This window comes from Terrapene carolina, unplaced genomic scaffold, assembly GCF_002925995.2.
Source record: "Terrapene carolina triunguis isolate 2854851 unplaced genomic scaffold, T_m_triunguis-2.0 Scaffold58, whole genome shotgun sequence".
Lineage (NCBI taxonomy): Eukaryota > Metazoa > Chordata > Testudines > Emydidae > Terrapene > Terrapene triunguis.
Genome location: NW_020664409.1, coordinates 71,181,864 through 71,204,438, shown reverse-complemented (window position 1 = coordinate 71,204,438; position 22,575 = coordinate 71,181,864). Strand labels below are relative to the sequence as shown.

Here is a 22,575-nt window from a genome sequence, read left to right as displayed (position 1 = left end):
GTCCCAGTCAGCAACATTGAGGTTCATCATTTTTTGCCCCCCAGTTCCCTACTTCATTAAGACTTGTAGTCCTAAGTGTAAAATGGTGTGAAAACAATGAACTGGGCATATTTCTCTCATTCTGTAATCCACAACACTAATATCACCAATGCACCTTAACGGGGTGGATCAATGAAGAGGGATTTTGTTGGTGGAGGAGAGAGAGGAGGCATTTATAACCTAAGTAGCAGAATGTGCCTGTTTATAGCAACAGAGAAATACCCAGACCCTTGACTAGTTTAATCTTTCTTGGAGGCAGCTCTAAATAGGCTTCTTGCCATTTCTGTATTGCTGAGTCAAGTTACAGGAAAGCACATTGTTTACAGTGTACACTCAGTTAAAAAGGCATTACAACAAAAAAGGTTTATACTGTTTACATTATGAGCGTAGAGCAGGTTTTATACTTCTTTTAACAAGGAATACAAAAACTGTTTTTTACCAAATAAAAACTGGTTCAAGCTTCAACCTTTGTTTCCTGAACCAAGCCTCCCTCACGCACCCACATAGCTCTCTCTGCTGCCTTTCAAGAATCGTTTGTTCTCTCATCTGCAGACTCTCACCAAAACGCCTTCCTTCCCTAGGGTTCCCCCTTTCATCTTTCCCCCCCACCCTTTTAAATTCAAGCTGAGGAACTCAGTAGCACCTGTGTAACTCTGTTTTGGTGTAACCTAGACTGTATTACGCACCAGAGCATAGAGGCATCAGAACCTAGGCCAAAAAGCTACCAAGATCCATAAGTCATCACTAAAGGAAGGGGAGGGACTGGTGTGAAGAGAGAATCAGATAACTGAAGTCCAGAGGTTGGAACACCAGCCAGTGGTCATTTGTAAAAATGAAACATTAATAATGGGAGTGAGTTGTTTGGTGGAGGAGAGTGGGTAGAAAGGTAGGTTTGTGTCCAAAGGACTCACTGGATGTATGGGACTTCCACACTGTGGCAAATTTTTATAAGTACCCAAACCAAGCCTTTGAACCTTTTGGATGTCACCTATCACTGCTTTAAAACTCACCCTGTTTAAATGAATGGCACCAATTGCAGAGGAAACAGATTCAAAGAAGATAGGATTTTCAGATCCTAGATTTCCACTGTACTGCATTGCTTTTACCAAGGACGCTGTGATAAGACACATACATGAACATTAAAAAGATAATGTGAACATTTAAAGTACTATTAAAATTTGTCTGTGGCCTGATACTTGCCTTTACAATGTGCTAGTAACACATCGATACTTCTGTTTTTAAAATCCATGTAAATCTAAAGGAGTGACAACAATAAAGATTTTACAAAATTGTTTGAGGCATTAACTGTGAATAAAATGCTCAAAATAATTTAGATATTCAAAACAAAACAAGGAACATGCTGTAATGGATTCAAGTTTTACCAAAAACTGACACCAGAGGGAGCCATTCTATAATATAAACAATACAAAGTTATTGGTACAGTAATTTCCCCAGTATGGCATGACACTGTTAAATACAACAGAAGAACAGTCCTTCATTTCCTTTTAGGATTAATCCAGCTATTCATTTATATGTTCAGTAGCTTTATTCTCGTTTGGAAATTTCCATGAAATTGGATCTGTTCTACAGCCACCCGTATCCATTCTACATTACAAGTGGGCAGCTTGGAAGCTACAACCAGAACTTGATGGATCAAGGATTGGCCGATCAGACTGAAGAGCAAAAGTTATTTAGGGCCAGCTTGTGCCATCCTAATTTAGTCGTTACCCAGTAAATATCTTCCACTAAATTCAGTCCCAACAGCACCAACAGGAATTAGCTTTTGGAAAGTAATTTCCGAACTACTGTATATAGCTGAATGATCACTATTATCATTAGATTTATTATTTTTACTGTAGTAGCACAAAGGGGCCGCATTCCTGGGCCAGAACTCCACCATTCTAAGTGCTGTTCTAACACAGATGTGAACAAAATGTAGTGATCACTAAAACCTAACTCCAATGTTAGCTAGAAAGTATATTTTCACATAAATAAAAGCCAAAAGCCTAAGGGCCAAGTTTAGGCTTCTTGTAAGTATATGCCACTCCACTGAAGTCAATGCAACTGCACCAGGTCTGATATTGGCCCTAAATCTGCTTTAGATGAAAAAAGAAGAGGTTTGGGGGAGCGATTGCAGAAGATCTGACCCCAAACCATTAAACATTAATTTTCAATGTAAACACAATTCAGTTTAAAGATCAAATCTATGACCACCTTTCTCACACAAGGAATCCTATTGGATCTACTTGCGTGAGTGAGGAGAACATGGCTTTGGCTCCAGTTTTGTATATATAAAATGTATATAAATACCTGAAGAAGCACAGAGACTCCAGTATAGTCAAAGAAAGTCAGTCCACTGCAGTCTAATATTAAAGCACATCTCTCGTTGGGGCATGGCTGTAATGCCAGCTCACCTATACATGTGACAGAAATACTGTTAAGTGTGAAATGCCTATTGGAATCTCCATAGGAATATTGACATTTCTCTGAAAATAAATGGAAAATACCATGTTGCAAAACTTTCTTTTGTATAGTGAGAAAATATCAAGCAAGGGAATAGCTCAGTTCAGGTGCACAGTAGAAAAATTGGTGTGAAGCAGTATCAGTGGGATAATGGGATGAAATTAAGAAAGGGGGAAATTAGGCTGCATATCAGGGAATGTCTTGCCAGTGAGAAATATTAGGCAGTAGAATGGTCTCCCTAGGGAAATGGGGGAAGCCTCTTTGGTCATAAATTGCAAAACTAGCCTGGTGAATATTCTAACAGATGTAGGGAATGAGCCTATGGTGGCAAGGAGATGGACTGGATCATTAATAGTTCTTGTCCACTGTAATAAGAATGATTAGCATTTATATAGCACTGTACATATTCAAAGCAACAAATAAACATTAATCAGTCTGTGATTAAGGCCCCAGGCCAGCAAAGCCTTTTAGCAAATGCCTGAGTTTAAGCCTATTAAGTACAGCTACACAGATAAAAAAGCCATGGCTGGCCCAGCTGACTTGGGCTCATGGGGCTCAGGCTGCAGGGCTAAAAATTGTTGTGCTTGGACATTTGAGCTTGGACTACAGCCTGAGCTCTGGGATCTTCCACCCTTGCAGGGCCTCAGAGCCCGAGCACCATGAGCCCGAGTCAGCTGACCTGGGCCAGCCATGGCTCTGCTGCAGGGCTTTTAGCCCTGTGTAGACATACCCTTAGGATCCCATTGGAATCAAACGGATGACACACATATTTAGAGCTAAGGACATATTTAACTGCTTCGTTGGATTGGGGATGAGACCAAGTATTTTAGGGCTTTCGTAATGGGGAAAAGTAGGAAACAAAATGTATTTATTGATGCCATACTGTGAAAAAATGTTAACTTTAAAGTTAATTACCACATGATACAAAGCACTCCAGAAAAGATGGGAGCTTGAATATAAAAATGTGTAAAGTTAAAAAGTTGTGACAGAATAGATAAAGAGATTTAAAATTCTTGAGGGGACTTACGAGTTCCAGCATGGTGTGGATTTATATTGGCACTAATTCCATCCTGTGAGTAGTCTAAAACCCAGAGGTAATCAAAGCCAAGAATGCCTTATTGCTATGGCAGCATCCTCTACAGCTGCTTACGCTAGAGCTGAACTTAGCTCAGGGTGTGAGATGTGGAACAAAGTTAAGGTTTATCTTTTATTTATCAAACCAATCCCATGCCAGACATGTTTATATAGCGCTAGACTGGGTCTTAGGCTCCGTGCCTACACAAGGGAGTGAAGGCGGAAGAATAAGTAAGAATTCCTCAGCTTTCCACCCTTGTATGGGCCACCCAGATTTTGGGTCTGGGCATACAGCACATACTTACTCCCTTTCAGAGTAAGTGGGGAGGCGATGGGTGTGAAAGGCAAGGCTGGATCCTTGGTTTCATTTTCTTCCCCTGTTCACTAGCTAGCACAACTAAGTAGGCACAGTGATGTCACAATTTGCAGCTGGTATAGGCCAATGGTAATTTACTACTCAACTAGAGCAAAAAGGGATCAGTGGAAGAACTGAGACAGTGATAATGTGTCTTCCTTCCAGTGCTACTCTTGGAGTGATGCTCAGAGTCTAAAATCAAAATGTAGTCCATAGGTTACTGGTATAACCACAAACATCCACAACTATATTCCAGACATATATCTCTTTTGAAGAGCTTCAGGACTATTTGTTGGTGCTTATTCTCGTGCTGCTAGAAAATCTGCTACTATGTTGGTTTCTAGAAGTGGAAGTCCACCTTTTCTTCTTTCTCATTTAAATGAGCCCAAATGAAATTCACTGCTGTGCAGAGATTGAGCACTAGGTCTATGTACCACTTAAATCCTCACAATAGGGCTTAAGTGTGATCTAAGAAGTACATAGGTCTTATGCTAGCTGTCAGCATGGATACAAATTTTACACACAGTGAAGAATCAGTTCAGCCAAATGAAATCTGCACTTCACACTGGTTGACGTTTCTGAGCTTTTAGGGAAATGCTGGTACAATACTTTATAGTCTTTACTAGAAGTTCTTACGTTGCTGTTCTTTACAGCTATAGCCATGCACTCAGTTGCCCCAAATAAAACAATCTAATGCAATATAAACATCATAAACATAGTTAATAAAGGTTAATAGTTAATAACAGTCAGATAATAGCCCAAATTCAAGTTTTCCTCTATAGCCTGAATGGTAACAAGCTTTTTACAAGAGATGTAATAGCTGAACTCCTTCCATGCTTGAGGTCACCCATATAAAGAAGAGCCTGCAATTTTGCTTAGCCTGTATGAATGTATGCACTATGTTCTGACATTTTATGAGGTGTGGCATGAGAGGGGTTTATGCATTTAAGTCTTAAATAAAAACAAACCTTTAGTTTGTTCCATATGCTGAAGTAAGGTACCACTGTTAATTTCAATCTCCATTTTCTTTGCTTTTATTGTAAATGGCTTTAAAAGCCATAAAGTTTTAACATGGTTTTAATCCTTTTGTACTTTTCAGTCTTGTACTAACTAAGGCTCCAATCCTGCAGTGAACTCTGAGTAGGCACAGGGGGCCCACCTGATGCAGATCTTGTTGCATCATCAGGGTATGCAGCCGGGTTTATTTCCTCATTTTATCAGCAAACGCTGTACATTTGATTTTTGTGTTTCAGTTGAGAGAATAGGCGCCAACTTTCTGATTTCCTGAGGGGTGCTTCCCACCCTCTGTCCCACAGCTTGCCCCCACCCCACCCCTTTCCCCGAGCACGCCTAGAACTGGTGCCTCCCCATATTGGGGTGGCACGATCTAAAGGGGAGGTCACGTGTTTCCACCCCCCAACCTACCCCCCCACTCCGTGCCCCCACGGCATGTTCCACCGCTCTCCCTGGCAGGAGGGAGCCCAGGCGGGGAGCAGGAGGGAGCTGCTTCTAATGTCGGACCCTCCCAGTCGCTGCTCTGCAGCCCGACAGCTGCCTGAGAGAGCCTGGTTGGGAAAGAGGTGGTTTCCACTCCCTGCCTGGGCTCGGCTGCTGGGGACCATGGCTGAGTGAGCAAGAATCGTGCTGGGGGGAGGAGGACTCCAGCTTGCTCGCCCCCAGTCCCCAAACATGGGCAGGGAGTGGAAGCTGCCTCCTCCCCAGCCAGGCTCTCTCAGGAGCCGTCAGCCTGCCATGCTGCAGAGCAGCGTCCCAGTGGCCGGAAGTGGCTGGTCCCGCCCCTGACATTCCCTGGCATGTGGGGAAGTCCCCCTGCTGTTGTCCAGCCCTGCCTCTTCCCACCTTGTTCTGACCCCTCTCCCCACCTCTTCCAGCCCCGCCCCGCCCCCCCCGCTTCCTCCCAGCGCCTTGGGCACACCGCTGAACAGCTGATCCTCGCGGGGCAGGAGGTGCTTGGAGGAGGGGGAAGAGCTGATCGGTGGGGCCTCCCGCCGGAAAGGGGGAGGAGCGGCCCACCAGTGAGGGCTGAGCACCTACCATTTTTTTCCGTGGGTGCTCCAGCCCAGGAGCACCCCTGGAGTCGGTGCCTATGGTTGAGAGGCTGAAGTAATTCAGGTCTCTAGATTAACTCTGGACCAGAGCAGTAATAATTTAAATCACCCTGTGACTGGATTCATGGAACCTTGTGATGGGTTCATGGTAATTCTTCTGAAATGAGCTGGCAGTTGCTGAGTATAGCTACACTGGATCAGAAGTGTGACTGCAGCACACAGACATACCCCAGCTAGCTTTCATCTAGCCAGCTTGAATCACAATAGCAGTGAACCCGCAGCAGTACAGGCGGCAGCACAGGCTAGCCTCCCGAGCACATAGTCAGGTCTCCAGGCCGGCTCTTACAGGCCATGCTGTCACAGCCTCACTGCTCTTGTTATTCCAGCTAGCTAGATCAAAGTTAGCTCAGGTATGACTACACGTGCTGCAGTCACACCTCAGAGTCCTATCTAGAGAAGAGATATCTCTGCTGGATCCCTTACTGGCAATCTCAGAAAGGAGCTCAAGAACTAAGTGGGTGTAGAACTAAATGGGTGTTCTCATCTCTACAAGGGGGCCCTCCAGATCAAAGTTAAGGAAGATTGACAGGGTATTGTGGGGAAAATGCCACCATTAGTGATCATGCAATGTTAGTTCATTAATGACTTGGATTATGGAGTAGAGAGGATGCTTATAAAATCTGCAGCTGGAAGGGGTTGGAAGCTCTTTGAAGCAAGTCAAAATGGCTTGACAAATTGGAGAATTGGTCTGAATTTGACAAGATGAAATTCAATAAAGACAAGTACAAAGTACTTCCCTTATGAAGGAAAATCAAATGCACAACTACAGCATGGGGAATAACTGGCTCGGTGGTAGTACTGCTGAAAAAGATCTGGGGGTTATAGTGGATCACAAATGGAATATGAGTCATCAATGTGTGCAGCTGCAAAAAAGGTTAATAGATTCCGGGGTGTATTAACAGGAGTGTTGTATGTAAGATACAGGAGGTATTTGTCCCGTTCTGCTTGGCTCTGGTGAGGCCCCAGCTTGAGCACTGTGTCCAGTTCTGAGCACCACAACTGAGTCAAGATGTGGACAAACTGGAAAAAGTCCAGAGGAGAGCAACAAAAATGATAAAAAGGTTTAGAAAACCTATCCTATGAGGAAAGGTTAAAAAACCCAATCATGTTTATTCTTGAGAAAAGAAGACTGAGGGGGACCTGATAAGTCTTCCAATATGTTAAGGGCTGTTATTAAGAGGATGGTGATCAATTGTCCTCCATACCCACTGAAGGGAGGACAAGAAGCAATGGGCTTAATCTGCAGCAAGGGAGATTTAAGTTGGATATTAAGAAAAAATCTTTCTAACTATAAGGGTAGTTAAGCTCTGAAATAGTCTTCCAAGGGTGGTTGTGGAGTCCCCATCATTGGAAGCTCTTAAAAACAAGTTGGACAAACACTTTCCAGGGCTTGTCTAGATTGACTTGATCCTGCCACCGTGCAGGGGGCTGGATTTGATTATCTCTTAAGGTCCCTTACTGCCATGATTCTGTGCTTTACTTGGTGTGTGTCCATGGCATGAAAATTCATTTACAAATAAATGGGAAAATTTGGAACCATCTGACACACTTGAAACCCCCTCTTACTTTCAACTTGTATCTTACATGGTAAACTCACCATGACAATTTCCATTGGATACTGGATTGAGCAACGTGTTCTGTTCACACTGAAACAAAAGCAATGAACAATATAAGTACTCGAGGGGAAGGGTAATCAGGTCTCATGCCTCCTTTGTCAATTTCCTTATTGAGAAACAGAATTAAGAGTCCAGAAAAAATATCAAAATTGTCTTTCTGTGACTCAATGTTGTGGATCCATTGTATTTGTGGAATAAAGGAAGCAAGCATTTCCCAGTTATCTCAACCTGTTTAGTATTGCAGCTGACTTTCACCTTCTGAGCCAACCACCAACCTGAATCTGGGTTCAGCAGATGTATTTTTTTTAATGACTATTCAAAGGATGCTAAACAGGGCTGGTGAAAAGACAGGAAAATAATTTTTTGAAAAATTTCAGTATTTCAAAGTTGTTTCCATTTCACAGGGTTCAAAATGGACTATTTTCTGTAAAATTATCTGCAATATTTTCAATTCAATTCTTACTGAAACCATTTTCTAAATTCTTCATTTACCAAAAATACGCTTTATTTACTAAAAAGAGTTTTAGATCAACAAAAATGGTTGATAATACTTTTGATATATATATATAACATTTATGATAAATATTTCAGCAAAAATATCAGAAACTTTCACAAACATGGAAAAAATCAATGTTGCTAATTTTTTGCAAAAAGTTTTCTCTTTTGAAAAAAAGGCCAATTTTCTACAAAAAACTGCAAAAAATGTCAGCTAGTTCCAGTGTTAAGCTCTTTCTAGTACAGATAAAAGACTAAATCCCTGCACCAAAGAACCTCTAAACTAATTTCAGACACAAATCAAATGCATTTCTTTCTATCTAGGTACTTATATGGCTCCTCTCACTATAGTTTTGTAGTACCTTCCCAGTAATGAAAGAAAAAGCATCAGCAACAGTAAAACTCTCTCGCTCCCCTAAAACTGGAATAGATATGAGTGGGTAAATTGGAATAGCAGGATGCCTTTCATGACACTCCCTAGAACCATAGTTATACGCATTTATTTTTTTAAATACTCTATTTATTTTCCCAAAAAATATTAGCAGTGCAGAATATTAAACAGAGTTATTACTTTAGGGCCTGATTCTCAACAGTTTTACCAACCTAACTCCCTACTGATTCCAAATGAGTTGCTCCTGATTTATAGTAGCACGGGAGGAGAATTGGAAACTGAGAGTTCAATTTCCAGAGATGTTGAGCACCTGCAGCAGCCACTGACTACAGCTGAAGATTTCTTTTGAAAATCAGGCCTTTAAATCCTGATCCAAAGTTCACTAAAATTAATGGAAGGCATCCTGTGGACTTTGGATCGGCGCATTAGCATCTTTCACTGAATCACATAAACAAATATATTAGAGATATTCTTTCAAAATAATAGGAAAAACTAAATATATTTAATCTCCTGAAGTTTAGACTCGAACTTTATTCCACGGTAAACAACTAATTTATAGTATAGTCTGACTTTTCTACTGCATTATCTAATTAAATGCTGTGAAATCTTCTGATGGAATGCACAAGAGAAATGCAAGTAAGGCCTGGTCTACACTAGGCTTTTATGTCGACTTTAGCGCCGTTATATCGAATTAACCCTGCACCCGTCCACACCAGGAAGCCATTTAGTTCGACATAAAGCTCTCTTTAAATCGATTTCTGTAATCCTCCCCAACGAGAGGAGTAGCGCTAAATTCGACATGGCCATATCGAATTAGGCTAGGTGTGGATGGAAATCGACGTTAATAGCTCCGGGAGCTATCCCACAGTGCACCACTCTGTTGACGCTCTGGACAGCAGTCCGAGCTCGGATGCTCTGACCAGCCACACCCCCGGGAAAATTTGAATTCATTTTCATTTTCCTGTCTGGGCAGTTTGAATCTCAGTTCCTCTTTGGACATCGAGGGGAGCTCAGTAGCAGTGGCAACTATGCAGAGCTCTCCAGCAGAGATGGCCGTGCAATCCAATAGAAAGAGGGCCCCAGCATGGACTGATCGGGAAGTCTTGGATCTCATCGCAGTGTGGGGCGATGAGTCCGTGCTTTCAGAGCTGCGCTCCAAAAGAAGGAATGCTAAGATCTACGAGAAGATCTCCAAAGCCATGGCAGAGAGAGGCTACAGCCGGGATGCAACGCAGTGCCGCGTGAAAATCAAGGAGCTGAGACAAGGCTACCAAAAAACCAAAGAGGCTAACGGACGCTCCGGATCCCAGCCCCACACATCCCGTTTCTACGAGGCACTGCATTCCATCCTGGGAGCGGCCGCCACCACTACCCCACCCCTGACCGTGGACTCCGAGGATGGGATCATGTCCGCGGCCGGTTCCTCGTCGGACATGACAGCGGACGGGGAAGATGAAGAAGGAGATGAGGAGGACGAGGCAGTCGACAGCGCTGGCACCGCTGATTTCCCCGACAGCCAGGAGCTCTTCATCACCCTTACCGAGATCCCGTACCAACCGTCCCCATCCCTTACCCCGGACACAGAATCAGGGGACGGATCAAGCAGTAAGTGCTGTAAACATGTAAACATTTATTTAAAACAGAACGGTAATATTTATACTATTAACAATGTATATTTATAAAAGTGCTGTAAACTAGTAAAAAAATAATCAGGTACAAAACAGGAATATTTACAAAGGTAACAAATGGGTTTTGCATGATTTCTCTGTCTTAGGCTCTTCTCAATTTAGTCCCAAGTATTTTAAAAAAATTTCACAATGTCCGTTACTACATGATTCCCAGGCCCAAGACGCTCCACTCCAAAGTCCCAGTGCACCTACGCGAAAATCCGGTCAATGTGGCCGGGGATCGACGAGAAATCCTCGTAGGAGAACTCCTCGTAGGTCTCGTGGAGGTAGAGCTCAAGCCTGTTGATCAGGTTCCGGGGTAGGGCGATCTTAGTGGGCCCTCCGTGGTAGCAGACATGTCCCCTCCATGCCACAATCAGGTACTCGGGGATCATGGCCCGACATAGCATGGCGGCATACGGCCCCGGTTTCTGCATGCTTTCCCGCAGCATGCGTTCTCTCTGGGTGTCCGGGATCCTCAGGAGGGTGATGTCGCTCATGACGCCCTGCTTTGAATTAGGGAGGGGACTGTTAGTATTGGGACTGCTTTACAGCCACGCGGTGGAGGGAGAGGGGCAGCATACAGGGATCTTTCCCTGGGACAGCCGCGAGGGGGTGGGACAGGGGCAGAGTTGATGCTGTCCTGATTGCTGGCAGCAGAGACTGGCATTGCTTTCAATGTGAAAGGAGGCCAGTGCTACTGCTGGAGTTTTAAGCAGCCACAAGTCTGCGGCTTACCATTATTGCCCGCTCCAGAAGTTCAGGTCTCCAGCCACAGTTCTCTGAACACTCCAAGACCTCCGCAAGTCCACAGGCACTGAAGGCGACGGCCGAAAATTCGACCTTGTCCTGAGTGCGCATGTGAGAGGTTCAGTGCATGGTCTTGTTCACAGAGAAAGACTAGGTTCTTTGTATACAATTTCATTTATCTGTCTCAGGAATTCACTCCCTTTTTAAAATTCACACAGACACATCTGCGACTGTCTCCCAACCCAGCCTGTCAGCACACTCCCAGAGGCTAGCGCAGATTAGGCGGAGGAAGAAGAAGACGCGTGAAGACATGTTCACAGAACTAATGGGCTGCTCCCGAGCCCAGGCAGCCCAGCAGACACAGTGGAGGGAGAACTTGTCACAAATGCACCGAGCAGTCATGGAACGGGAGGAGAGGTGGCGTCAGGAGGACCAACAGGCTACTGAAAAGCTGCTTGGACTAATGAGGGAGCAAACGGACACGCTCCGGCGCCTTGTGGATGTTCTGCAAGACCGGAGGCAGGAGGACAGAGCCCCGCTGCAGTCTATCTGTAACCGCCCTCACCCGCCACCAAGTCCCACACCACCCTCACCCAAAGTCCAAAGAAGGAGGGGCGGCAAGGGCCGTTAAAACTTTCAATCAACCCCTGCAGACTGCTCTAGCAGTAGAAGGCTGACATTCCCCAAAATTTCATAAGTCCTTTCCTACCCACCTCACACAAGCCCCCGTCCAAGTTTCACCCCCCACGTTTCATGTCTGGTTCGCAATAAAATGTTTGTTTCTGTTCATTACTGTTTCAGTCAGGTTCTTTTGAGGGAGAGTCTGTCTGGAGGGGGGGAAGGGGCTTGGTAATTGGACAGGACAGTCACCTTTAGCAGGGTACAGAGGCGGTGTCAGGTCCAGCATCAGGACACATACACAGTGCAGTCACTGGTTACCCTGGTCAGTCTGGGAGGTGCTTTTCATGTTTTTGGGGGGGGGGGTTGCTCTGTGACTTTGTGGCGGGGGAGGGCAGTTACAGATCTTATGCAGCGGTCCTTATCCTGGCTCACAGATCCACGCAGCAGGGGATCTGTAACCCTACCCCCCCTGCCAGAAAGTCACATAGCCGACACATACACACAGTCCCCCCCAGGAGTGCTGGCAGGCTCCATTGAAATAACCAGTCCACCAGTGCGGAGCCTGTCATTCCGGGAGTTTAGAAGTATCATTTGCATCAGAACACTAAACCCGCCCCCCGCCACAGTCTGCGTCCCCGGTTTAAAATATTCCCGCGAAAACAGCAATACAGACAACGGTGTTCATTAAAAAATCGAAATGATTTTATTTTTTGGGAAGGGGAAGGGGGTGAAGGTTGTATGTAACTGGAGAGGATAGTCAAAATGGACTGGGTAAAGAAACGGGGGCAGGTTCAGCTTTTCTGTCCACAAACTGAAAAGTCACTGGTTGCCCTGCTCACTCAGGAACCTAGCTTTCAAAGCCTCCCGGATGCACAGGGCGTCCCGCTGGGATCTTCTAATGGCCCGGCTGTCTGGCTGGACGTAATCAGCAGCCAGGCTATTTGCCTCTAGCTCCCACCCCGCCATAAAGGTCTCCCCCTTGCTCTCACACAGATTGTGGAGCACACAGCAAGCTGCAATAACGATGGGGATATTGGTTTCACTGAGATCACAGCGAGTGAGTAAGCTTCTCCATCTCCCTTTGAGACGGCCAAAAGCACACTCCACCACCATTCTGCACTTGCTCAGACGGTAGTTGAACAGTTCTTTTTCTGTGTCCAGGGCGCCAGAATAGGGCTTCATGAGCCAGGGCATTAGCGGGTAGGCTGGGTCCCCGAGGATGACTGTAGGCATCTCCACATCCCCAAGAGTTATTTTGTGGTCTGGGAAGTAAATACCTTCCTGCAGCCGTCTAAACAGACCAGAGTTCCTGAACACGCGAGCGTCATGAACCTTGCCCGGCCATCCGACGTAGATGTTTGTAAACCGTCCCCGATGGTCCACCAGTGCTTGCAGCACCATTGAAAAGTAGCCCTTTCTATTGATGTACTGGCTGGCCTGGTGGCCCGGTCCCAGGATAGGGATGTGAGTCCCATCTATAGCCCCACCGCAGTTTGGGAATCCCATCGCAGCGAAGCCATCTATGATGGCCTGCGCGTTTCCCAGGGTCACTACCTTTGACAGCAGTACCTTGACGATTGCCTTGGCTACTTGCATGACAACAACCCCCACGGTAGATTTGCCCACACCAAAGTGGTTCGCGACTGACCGGTAGCTGTCCGGCGTTGCAAGCTTCCAGAGGGCTATGGCCACTCGCTTCTCAACTGTGAGGGCTGCTCTCATCCTGGTATTCTGGCGCTTCAGGGCAGGGGACAGCAACTCACAAAGTTCGAGGAAAGTCCCCTTCCGCATGCGAAAGTTTCGCAGCCACTGGGATTCATCCCAGACCTGAAGCACTATACGGTCCCACCAGTCCGTGCTTGTTTCCCGGGCCCAGAATCGCCGTTCAACAAAATCCACATGCCCCATTGCCAACGTCATGTCCTGGGCGCTGGGGCTCGTGGTTTCTGACAGCTCTGTGCCACTCTCCGACTTCAGGCTCTCACGGCGGTGCCGTAGCCTCCTCGCCCGATTTCTCTGCATCTGCCTCAGGGAAAGGTGTATGATAAGCTGCGAGGTGTTGAGAACGGCCACAAGTGCAGCGATGGTCGCAGCGTGATCCATGATCGCAGTGCTGTGGCGTCCGCGCTGTCACTGACCAGAAAAGTGCGCGAACTGATTTCCCGCCGGCGCTTTCATGGAGGGAGGGAGGGCGTTAGTGACGGACGGATGACGACAAATTTTTTTTACCCAGAAGGCATTGGCGGCTCGACCCAGAATTCCGATGGGCAGCGGGGACTGCGGGAACTGTGGGATAGCTGCCCACAGTGCACCGCTTCCAATATCGACGCTCGCCCCGTTAGTGTGGACTCACAAAGTCGAATTACTGTCCTTAGTGTGTCCTTAGTGTGGACACACACGTTCGACTTTGCAATATCGATTCCACATATTCGATTTAAGTAAAATCGAATTACCCTCGTAGTGTAGACATACCCTAAGTCTCATCATTACTAATGCATACAGTATAACCTACCTTGTTTAGATCATCATGTGGCTGGGTGCTTGCCTTCTGGATTATCCTTATTAGGTCATGATGGAACTTCTTGGCATTCAGAAATACTAGTGGGTTGTTCACTGAAACTATCTTTACCTGTTGTAAAGATTCCTTTGGGATGAAATAAACAAAAGACTTAGTGCCTTAAGATTTAAAAAAGGGAAATTTCTTTAAAAACCCTACATAATACCAAACAACAATCCTGTGAGAAAATTCTGAGTTACCATGGTGCTTTAACAGATTACTAATTTGATCAGTCTTCAAACATGATTCTATCTTAAATTGAGGAGGAAATATAAGTAAAATTAAAGGAGTATTTAAAGGTATTCACTGAGTGTCACCTGAAGAATTTCTACCCAGTAGATAAAATTACTGAGCTTTTCGTGCATCTAAAGCTCTAACACATGAAGAAGCCTGAGCTACTCTGAAGCAAGGCTGAATCATCTGTGAACTGCAGAAGCCATTTCTGATCTTCCCAATATCATCCTCGACTACAGGCATAAAGCTAGAACCACTCTCAGCTAGCCAGAATAACACAAGTTAGAGCCAACTCCAAGTGTCCCAAAGTAATATGAGCTTAATTGTGCCTTCTAGACACATCCCTAATAGTATGATAAACAGCTTCCTATTGGGGGTGCTATTGTATGATTGTGTCTAGGACCTGAGAGAATTCTACTTTCAGGAAGCAATTGATGAGAGAACACCGTAGATGTGGAGAAAGGAGTATAGCCTGCATGTTGCACTGTCTCGGTTCTCTCTCTCTTTATGCTCGCACATAGAACATTGTGTCAGAAGTGAGTCATCTCCTACAGATAGGTGAAATCAGAATCTAAGACTATTACAAACCAAACCAAGAGAAAACAGTAATCATAGCAACATATCAGATTCCTGTCCCTGAGCATATGGACATGAAATACAACATGTTTAGCAACTGTATATTTTTTAGATCACAGGGGGAAAGCTATGAAAAAAATGTCAATAGAGCTGGATAAACGGGAAAACAAAGCAAGAGCAACCACACTATTAGCTGTAATTAGGAAAGACTGCCTCATGCTCCAACAGCCTCTGGACATGTCAACAGCACAGCAGGAGGACCCTGAAAACAACCTAGAAGTGCTTCAAAAACATTTTCAACCCACAAAAAATGTCACATACGAAAGGCATCTTCTCAACAAGGGTAATCAAGAATCTGGAGAAACAATAGATCAGTATATTGCCAGACTGTACAAAATGGCTGACTCATGAAATTACTAAATCTTGAAAGATCTAATATGTGCTAGGTTAGTAATTGGGACAATAGATGCAGGAACTGGAATGAGAATGCTCAGAGAGCCCAATCCACAGGCGTGCAAAGCTAGTGAACAAACTTCCGATAAATTGCAGAGGATAAGTGGAGCAAACACAAAGATAATTCACCAAGTAGCACAGGGAAAGCATGAAAATACAATGAAAATACACAGCACATTCCCAATAGACCCTGGAACAAAATGGCAATGGACTTTTTCACTGCAAACCACACAAACTACCTAGTTACTGTAGACTACTTCTCAGACCTCTGGGAACTAGTCAAATTGTCAGACAGTACTGCAGCGACCATCATCATAGACAAAGCCATGAAGCGTTTCACATTTCAGCAGGCACAGTATCCCAAATTGTGTAGTTTCAGACAACTAGTCCAGTTTACTTGCAGAGCATTTGTGCAATTTACCCAGGAATGGGAATTCAGTTATATCATTTCACTTCATCACCATACCACAGCCAACTGAACAGCAAACCTGAAATGGCAGTTTAAAATACTAATCCGGCATTAAAGAAAGCAAAAAAAAAAAAAAAAATATAGGGGAAGGCATTCTTGAATGGAGAAACACTCCCACTTTAACAGCAGCCCAGTACAATGCTTGATGTTCAGACGAACATGTACCCTGGTGCCTATCATCCCAGCATTATTATAACTGGCAGCAGTGGAAGAAGTAACATACAAAGAGGAAAAGAGAGACCTGCAAAGGCCAAAACCTACTATGACTGAGAAGCTAATGTCATGTACTTTTTGTATACAGTAGGTTGCAGTGCTGCTACTAGCAGATCAGGCTTCTGTATCAGATATGCCAACTACAGAGCTTCTTTCTGAGAGAGAGAGAGAGAGAGAGAGAGAGAGACACCAGAGACCTCTCTTACATAAGATCCTTTAATGCTCTCCCAGGGATGGCTGAGGTTAGCTTAAATAAGGAGAGGTTACTTACCTTACAGTAACTTGAGTTCTTCAAGATGTTTTGTCCCTATGGGTGCTCCACCATGGAAGGTGCACATGCCCATGGACTCTTGACCAGAGACTGCAACCAGGGCACATAAGGAGGCCCGGGCATGCTGCCAGTCAGTTCCTTCTCAACTGCGAAGCCTAACAGTTCAGAAGGGAAGGAGGGCAGGAGGTGAAGCACCCATAGGGATAAAACATCTTGAAGAACTAAAGTTTTTGTAACATAAGTAACTTCTCCTTCTTCTCTGAGTATATGTCCCTATGGAGGCTCCACCATAGGAGACTCCCAAGCAGTAACTCAATGAGGAAGAGGGTGCTGAGGAAGTAAGTCCAGGTCAGTTTGAAGGACTGCATCACCAAAGGCAGTATCATCTCTGGAAGCAGGTAAGATGGCATGGTGTTTGGCCAAGGTATGGATAGAACGAAAACTAACAAATCTCTGCTATGGGAATGTCTTTCAGTAGAGCTATAGATGGAGACTGATCTCTAGTAGAATTTACTGTCACTCCATGAGAGGGCTGTACCCCTCCATTCTCATAACAGGTCTTGATGCAACCTGAAACCCCCTTATATAGTCTTTGTGTGGAAATGGGTTGGCTGTTCATCCTATCCACAATCAACAAAAACAGTCTAAGAGAGGCATGGAATAGTTTAGTCCTGTCCAGAATGTTGAGATTAGGGTGGGTAGGGTGAAGAATCTCTCCTAGGGTAGGCAGGTTCTTGCTGTTGTGGAGTCTAGAGCAGTTCCTATAAAGCCTATTCTCTGAACTGGAGATGGTATGGGGTTTCTTTGAGGTTGATAAGGAGGTCCAGAAACTGGAATAACATTAATGCTGAGGATGTTGCCTCCTGGGCCTCTTGGGATGACAGGTTGTGACAAAGTGGAAATTTTATGTAATATTTTTATGACACTTGTGAGTGCCTCAATTTCCCCTATATGTTGCATTGTTACCCAGTGGGTAGAAAAGGACTGTTTGTTCTCAGGGCAGGCTAAGAGAGATAGGTATGAATGTCAGTTAGCTGTCTGAGCTGGGATGGGCCATTAAAAAGTACTAGCCGGGGTTGACCCCATATCAATGGAGAATCTGAGAAGAAAACAGAACACCCAAACACGAGGACACTGACACCTAGCAACCAACAAATCACAGGGAGAGAGGTTTCCCTACCCCACAGCAGGAAAACTGAGCTGTATTTCCCAGCTTGGAACCAAAGGACTGGGAAGGTCTTGGATGGGAGATAAGAGTTGGCTGCTGGAAGGAGTCGGGGACTCTCACCTGGGATCTGACCAAGAAGGTCAGACTGAGAGACAGACAGAGCTTGAACAATGGGGTTCACTACAATTTGGCTGGGCTCTGGGCTAACCAAAATGGTCTATGCTTTAGTATTAATTTGCTAACCTAAAGACTTCCTATGATATGTTCTAGCTGACTATTAAACCATACCATTTTGACAATGCTGTTTGTGTCACTGCAAATGCTTGGTGAGCTGCATTAATCCCTGAAGAGTGTACACATCTCTACCAGGAATCTATCTCTGTTGGACTCACTGAACAGAGTTCACAATATTAAGCAGGAGTGCTGAAGCCCCAGAAGTTCAGTCTCAGGAAGTAGTGAGGCCATGTGGCTTACCCTGGAGAAAGAATGAGATCACTTGAGGTCTGGCGCACTGAAGGGGTTCCTCCAACAGACTGCTCCAAAGCTGGGGGTGTAGCACTAATCTTGTGGATCCATGACATGGGCTCCTGAGAAGCCGGTCACCAGGTATGGGAAAATCTATATTCCCTACTGACGTAGACGGGCTGCTGAGAGAATCTTTGTGAACACCCTTGGGGACATGGAGAGTCCAAAAGGAAGAACTTGATATAGATAGTGATCTGCCCCTACCACGAATCTTAGGAAATGCTTGTGTGACAGTGGATGGCTACATGGAAGAGGCGTCCTGCAGATGGAGGGCAGTGAACCAGTCTCCTGAATCTAAGAATGGAATTACGATGGCTAGTGTCACCATTCTGAAGTGTTGTGCTAGGACACAGTTGTTCAGGTTCCTGAGATCAAGGATTGGTCTCCACCCTTCTCCTTTCTGGGGAACCAGGAAGTAATTGGAATAGAATCCTCTTCTGACGAACTCTGTGGGGACCAGTTCTATAGCTCCCACAAGGAGAGAGTGGATGTCTTGTTTTAAGAGTTCCCTGTGAGAGGAGTCCCTGAAGAGGGACAGAGTAGGGTGAGGGTGGAAAGGGGGAATAGTGTGGAAGTATTCCCAGGCAGTTAGGTAGTAATATAGTTGGTTTCCAGAGGGAGGGGAGTAGTTGCAAACTGTGATCTAGTGGAGTGTAATACTTGATGCTCTTGACCAAGGGAGGGGATAATTGGGTAGAAGTAGAGGTGTGAAGGCTCCATTTCTGAGGTCTGGCCCGTCTCCTGAAGGGGTTCTGAGTCTTAGGAAAAGTGTACTGATGGTAGCAGAATGGTCTTGATATTTGAGCGGTTTTGGATCTACTAAACTGTCTTCTCATTGCAGGCACCTAAATTCCCAGTAATCACAGCATTGCCCTAGAATCCTTGACTGTGTGGACAGAGGAGTCTATATGCTTGCTAAAAACCTTAGGTCATTCAAATAGGAGGTGTTCCACCATGTTATGACCTTCTCTTGGAAGTCCTGAGGACTGGAACCAGAATGCTCTCTTGGAAGGTCTTGAAATCTTTTGCATAGGAGGGCAGTGGTGGTATTATCACCTCATCTGGAAATGAAGAGGACCTTCCAGAAGGTGAGATCTCCTCTGTCAGAGACTCCGGTTCCTCTTTTATATCTTCCGGTACTGGAGAAGTGTTGGGTACTAAGCTGCTCAGTGCTGACGTGTGCTGTACTATAGGATGATTTGTAGAAGCCGGTGGCTGGTACAGTATTCGTGGGTACTGGTGCTTTCTCTTAGATATCTGATGAAGCTGGTTGTCATAGTGGCCCCACGGGTCCAGTAACTGAAGGGGATAACGGAAAGGACCCCAATGATAATCATAATCTCTGGGCCTATGATATCTGGTAGGTTCCCCAGGCTTATCTTCATGCAAAGGGCTCAAGGGGGTAGGGTACTATGGTCCTGGAATCCATGTACAGAAATCTGAGTCTGAGCAGTCTTTCCCTGAACTAAAGGGGGAGGGGGGAGGCGGAGCTCCAATGTTCTTATTGGTACTGAAGGCTGGAAGTTTAAACCAGTCCCAACATGCTGCTTTTGTAGCGGTACCATGGAGATGGTGCTGGCAGATCCCCCCATAATTGGTGATTCAGATTCATCAGCAATGAGATCCTCTGAAAAAAGAAACCTGGAAAGATGTTGAGAGCTCTGATGTCTTCACCCAAAGTTAGAGTCCGTATCAGGTGGTGAGATAGAGGCTGCTGCAGTACAAGATTATTATAATGTCCTGTCCCTTTCAGAGGTACTGTAAAATATCAATACTGGCATGAATGGTAGCCCTGCGTGTCTCACTATGCTGCAAGGGAGCAGATGGTGCCGCTGCACTAGTTGCTCTTGTGGTAGGCACATCCAAGTGAAGCGTCTTCCTCAGTACCAACACCTCAGTACCGAACTCAGTCAGAGTCTCTACTGTACTCTTAGAGGGACAAGAACTCTTCCAAGAGTGGGTCGTTTGCGATGATCTGCCCCTGTTCTTTATTTCCCAGTTGGGAGAGGTATATTTCCTTTTTTCTGATGTCTTATTGTCCAGAGCTGCAGATGAAGCAGCTACAGTGACCTGGGCTGTCTTTGACATAGATGTCAATGTACGAGGGGAAGAGGGCCTCCAGGAGCTAAGGCACGCTCCATTAGTATAAGCTTAGTCTATCCTCTCTGTCCTTCTTGGATCTGCCCTTCAAACCCAGATAGACCTTGCATTTGGCAGGGGTTGTGGGAGCCCCCCAAACACTTACAGGGAAAAGACCTGTGGCAAGTCTTATGGGTCTTAAACCCTGAGATCTTGGGCACAACACTTATGCTCCAACACAAAAAATCGGAGAAGAGGAGGGGAGGAAGGAGCCTCCCCTTGACCAACACAAAATAAAGTGAAATAAAGGTATAATGAAATTAATTAAAAGAACAAAACTACTAAAACAAATAAGTAAAACAACAATTCACAAGTTAAGGTGACAAGCTGAATACAGCAGACAGTAGAACTCTCCATCTCATGCTACAGGCAGTTGAGAACAGAGTGGTGGTGGGCTCGTGCCTTCCTATATTCCCTGGTTCAGAGCACAAGGCACTGCTTTGTGCAGGAGCAGGCCTGCGAATACTACTTTGCAGTCTCTGTTTGAGAGCACATGAGTGTATGGATATCATATGTTGGGGGCACCCATAGGGTTCTATACTTGAAGAAGAAGGTATGTTATACACAGCTCCACCTAGAGACTGAACAGTATACAGTTTAGTATTCCACTATGTCTGTCCCTTTAAGTTCTACATTCCTACCATTTATAAAATTTACACTATCATGCTGTCTTTGAAGTTCAGTATGGATCAACCTGCTAGTCTCTAAATCATACTGGTTATCTAGTTACACGACCCAAACACATCACAGCTTGATCATCTGGCTGTCCATTAGTTGCATGGACTGGCTGCTGTTGGTATGGAATCTTTGAGTTGTCTTCTTCTTGTTCCACATCCACCATCTATAGAGTTTGCTCTGTTGATAGTTCTTTTTGAGGGACACACATAGATGCTGAAGGTTTCTATTGAACTCTCCAAGTCTGTTGGTCTCAATAGCATATGATATTGGTGATGAATTCTTTCTCTTACTACAGTTGGCGTTGTCTATCCTTTTTCTCCATCCAATTTGACACAAACAGTCACCAGATTCTGGACTCAGCAGTTCTCAAACTGAGTGAGGTCTGTTGTAAAAGTATTCATAAGTTCTTTGACCTTTTTATCCTATCTGGCTATTCTCTTCATGTCTGGCCACTTTGGAGACAGGCTCTTTTCCAAAATCAGAACAGTAATTCTGAGTTATCTTCCTATCAGGAGTTGTGCTGGACCATACCCAGTAGCTGCTACTGGTGCTGATCTGTAGCTCAAAAGAGCAAGGAATGGATCTTTCTGCCATAGGATTTTCTTGGATGTCTGTACACTCTCTAAGCCTCTCCATTCACTTGTGGGTAATGTGGGTTGCTAGTAATATAATCAAAATCATATTTCATTTGGAATGACTTAAATCCTGCTGCAGTGAATTGTGGACTGTTTTCCATCACTAACTGTTCAGTAATAACTAAATGAGCAAAAGTGCACTTCAGTTTTTCAATAACACTTCAACATGCCATGTCTTTCAAGTACATTACTTCTATATACCTGGAAAGATAATCCACTATGACCAAGTAAGGATGTCTTCTGAATTCACATAAATCTGCAGCTAATCTCTACCAAGGTCTGTCTGGTAGAGGTGTTGTATTTAAAGGTTCTTTGTGTTGTGTTGGTCTGTTAGTTCTGCAGTGTTCACATGCAAATACCTTATTCTTTATGTCCTTGCTGATGCCCAGCCATCACACTAACTGGTTGGTCCAGCATGGAATTTAGTTAATCCTTGATGTCCTTCATGGATGAGGGTTAGGATTTCTCTTCTCATTTCATTTGAAATTACAATTCAGTCACTTTTAATCACGAGACCATTTAATTGTCCACGTACTACAAAGTAGTCTCTTGACACTTCCTTAATGTCCCTGACCTGACCTGAAGAAGAGCTCTGTGTAAGCTCAAAAGCTTATCTCTCTCACCAACAGAAACTGGTCCAATGAAAAGATATTATCTCACCCACTTCATCTCCTTAGTGTCCCTTAAACACTTGGACCAGCCAGCTCTGATGTAATTTAGAACTTCTTGAAGTTGTGTGTCAGTCAAGGTCACTTATTGTAGCAGGTGTACTTTTCTGACACTGGTCTGTATGAGTCCAGAGCATCCACATCCTTTACATCATTTTTGAGCTCATGAGTAATTGAGTACAATACTGGGCTGCATGACAGAGTGTCTGCTACTACCAGATTTCTCCCAGAAACATATTTAGCTATTGTGTTAAACCGAATTGACCTTATCAATATATGGTGGTATCTCAACAGCACCTAATCCAGTTCTTTTCTGCTTCCAGCGCTTGCGCCACGAAACAGCTGTTTCATGCAGCAAGCGGTGGGAGGGAGGGGGAGGAGGAGGAATG

The 22,575-nt window shown here is 44.8% G+C and overlaps 1 protein-coding gene across 1 annotated transcript in view; it reads right to left on the bottom strand.

Annotated features, from left to right (window-relative positions):
* Positions 1-818: 818 nt before the first annotated feature.
* Positions 819-22,575, bottom strand: part of SLC26A7 (solute carrier family 26 member 7) — a 132,442-nt gene continuing 110,685 nt past the window's right edge. The window contains exons 13-17 of the mRNA XM_029913363.1: positions 14,113-14,244; positions 7,658-7,706; positions 2,350-2,453; positions 1,240-1,294; positions 819-1,153 (exon numbers count right to left, since the gene is read on the bottom strand). Of these exons, the coding sequence (XP_029769223.1) occupies positions 819-1,153; positions 1,240-1,294; positions 2,350-2,453; positions 7,658-7,706; positions 14,113-14,244 (675 nt within the window). The remainder of the gene's footprint in view (positions 1,154-1,239; positions 1,295-2,349; positions 2,454-7,657; positions 7,707-14,112; positions 14,245-22,575) is intronic.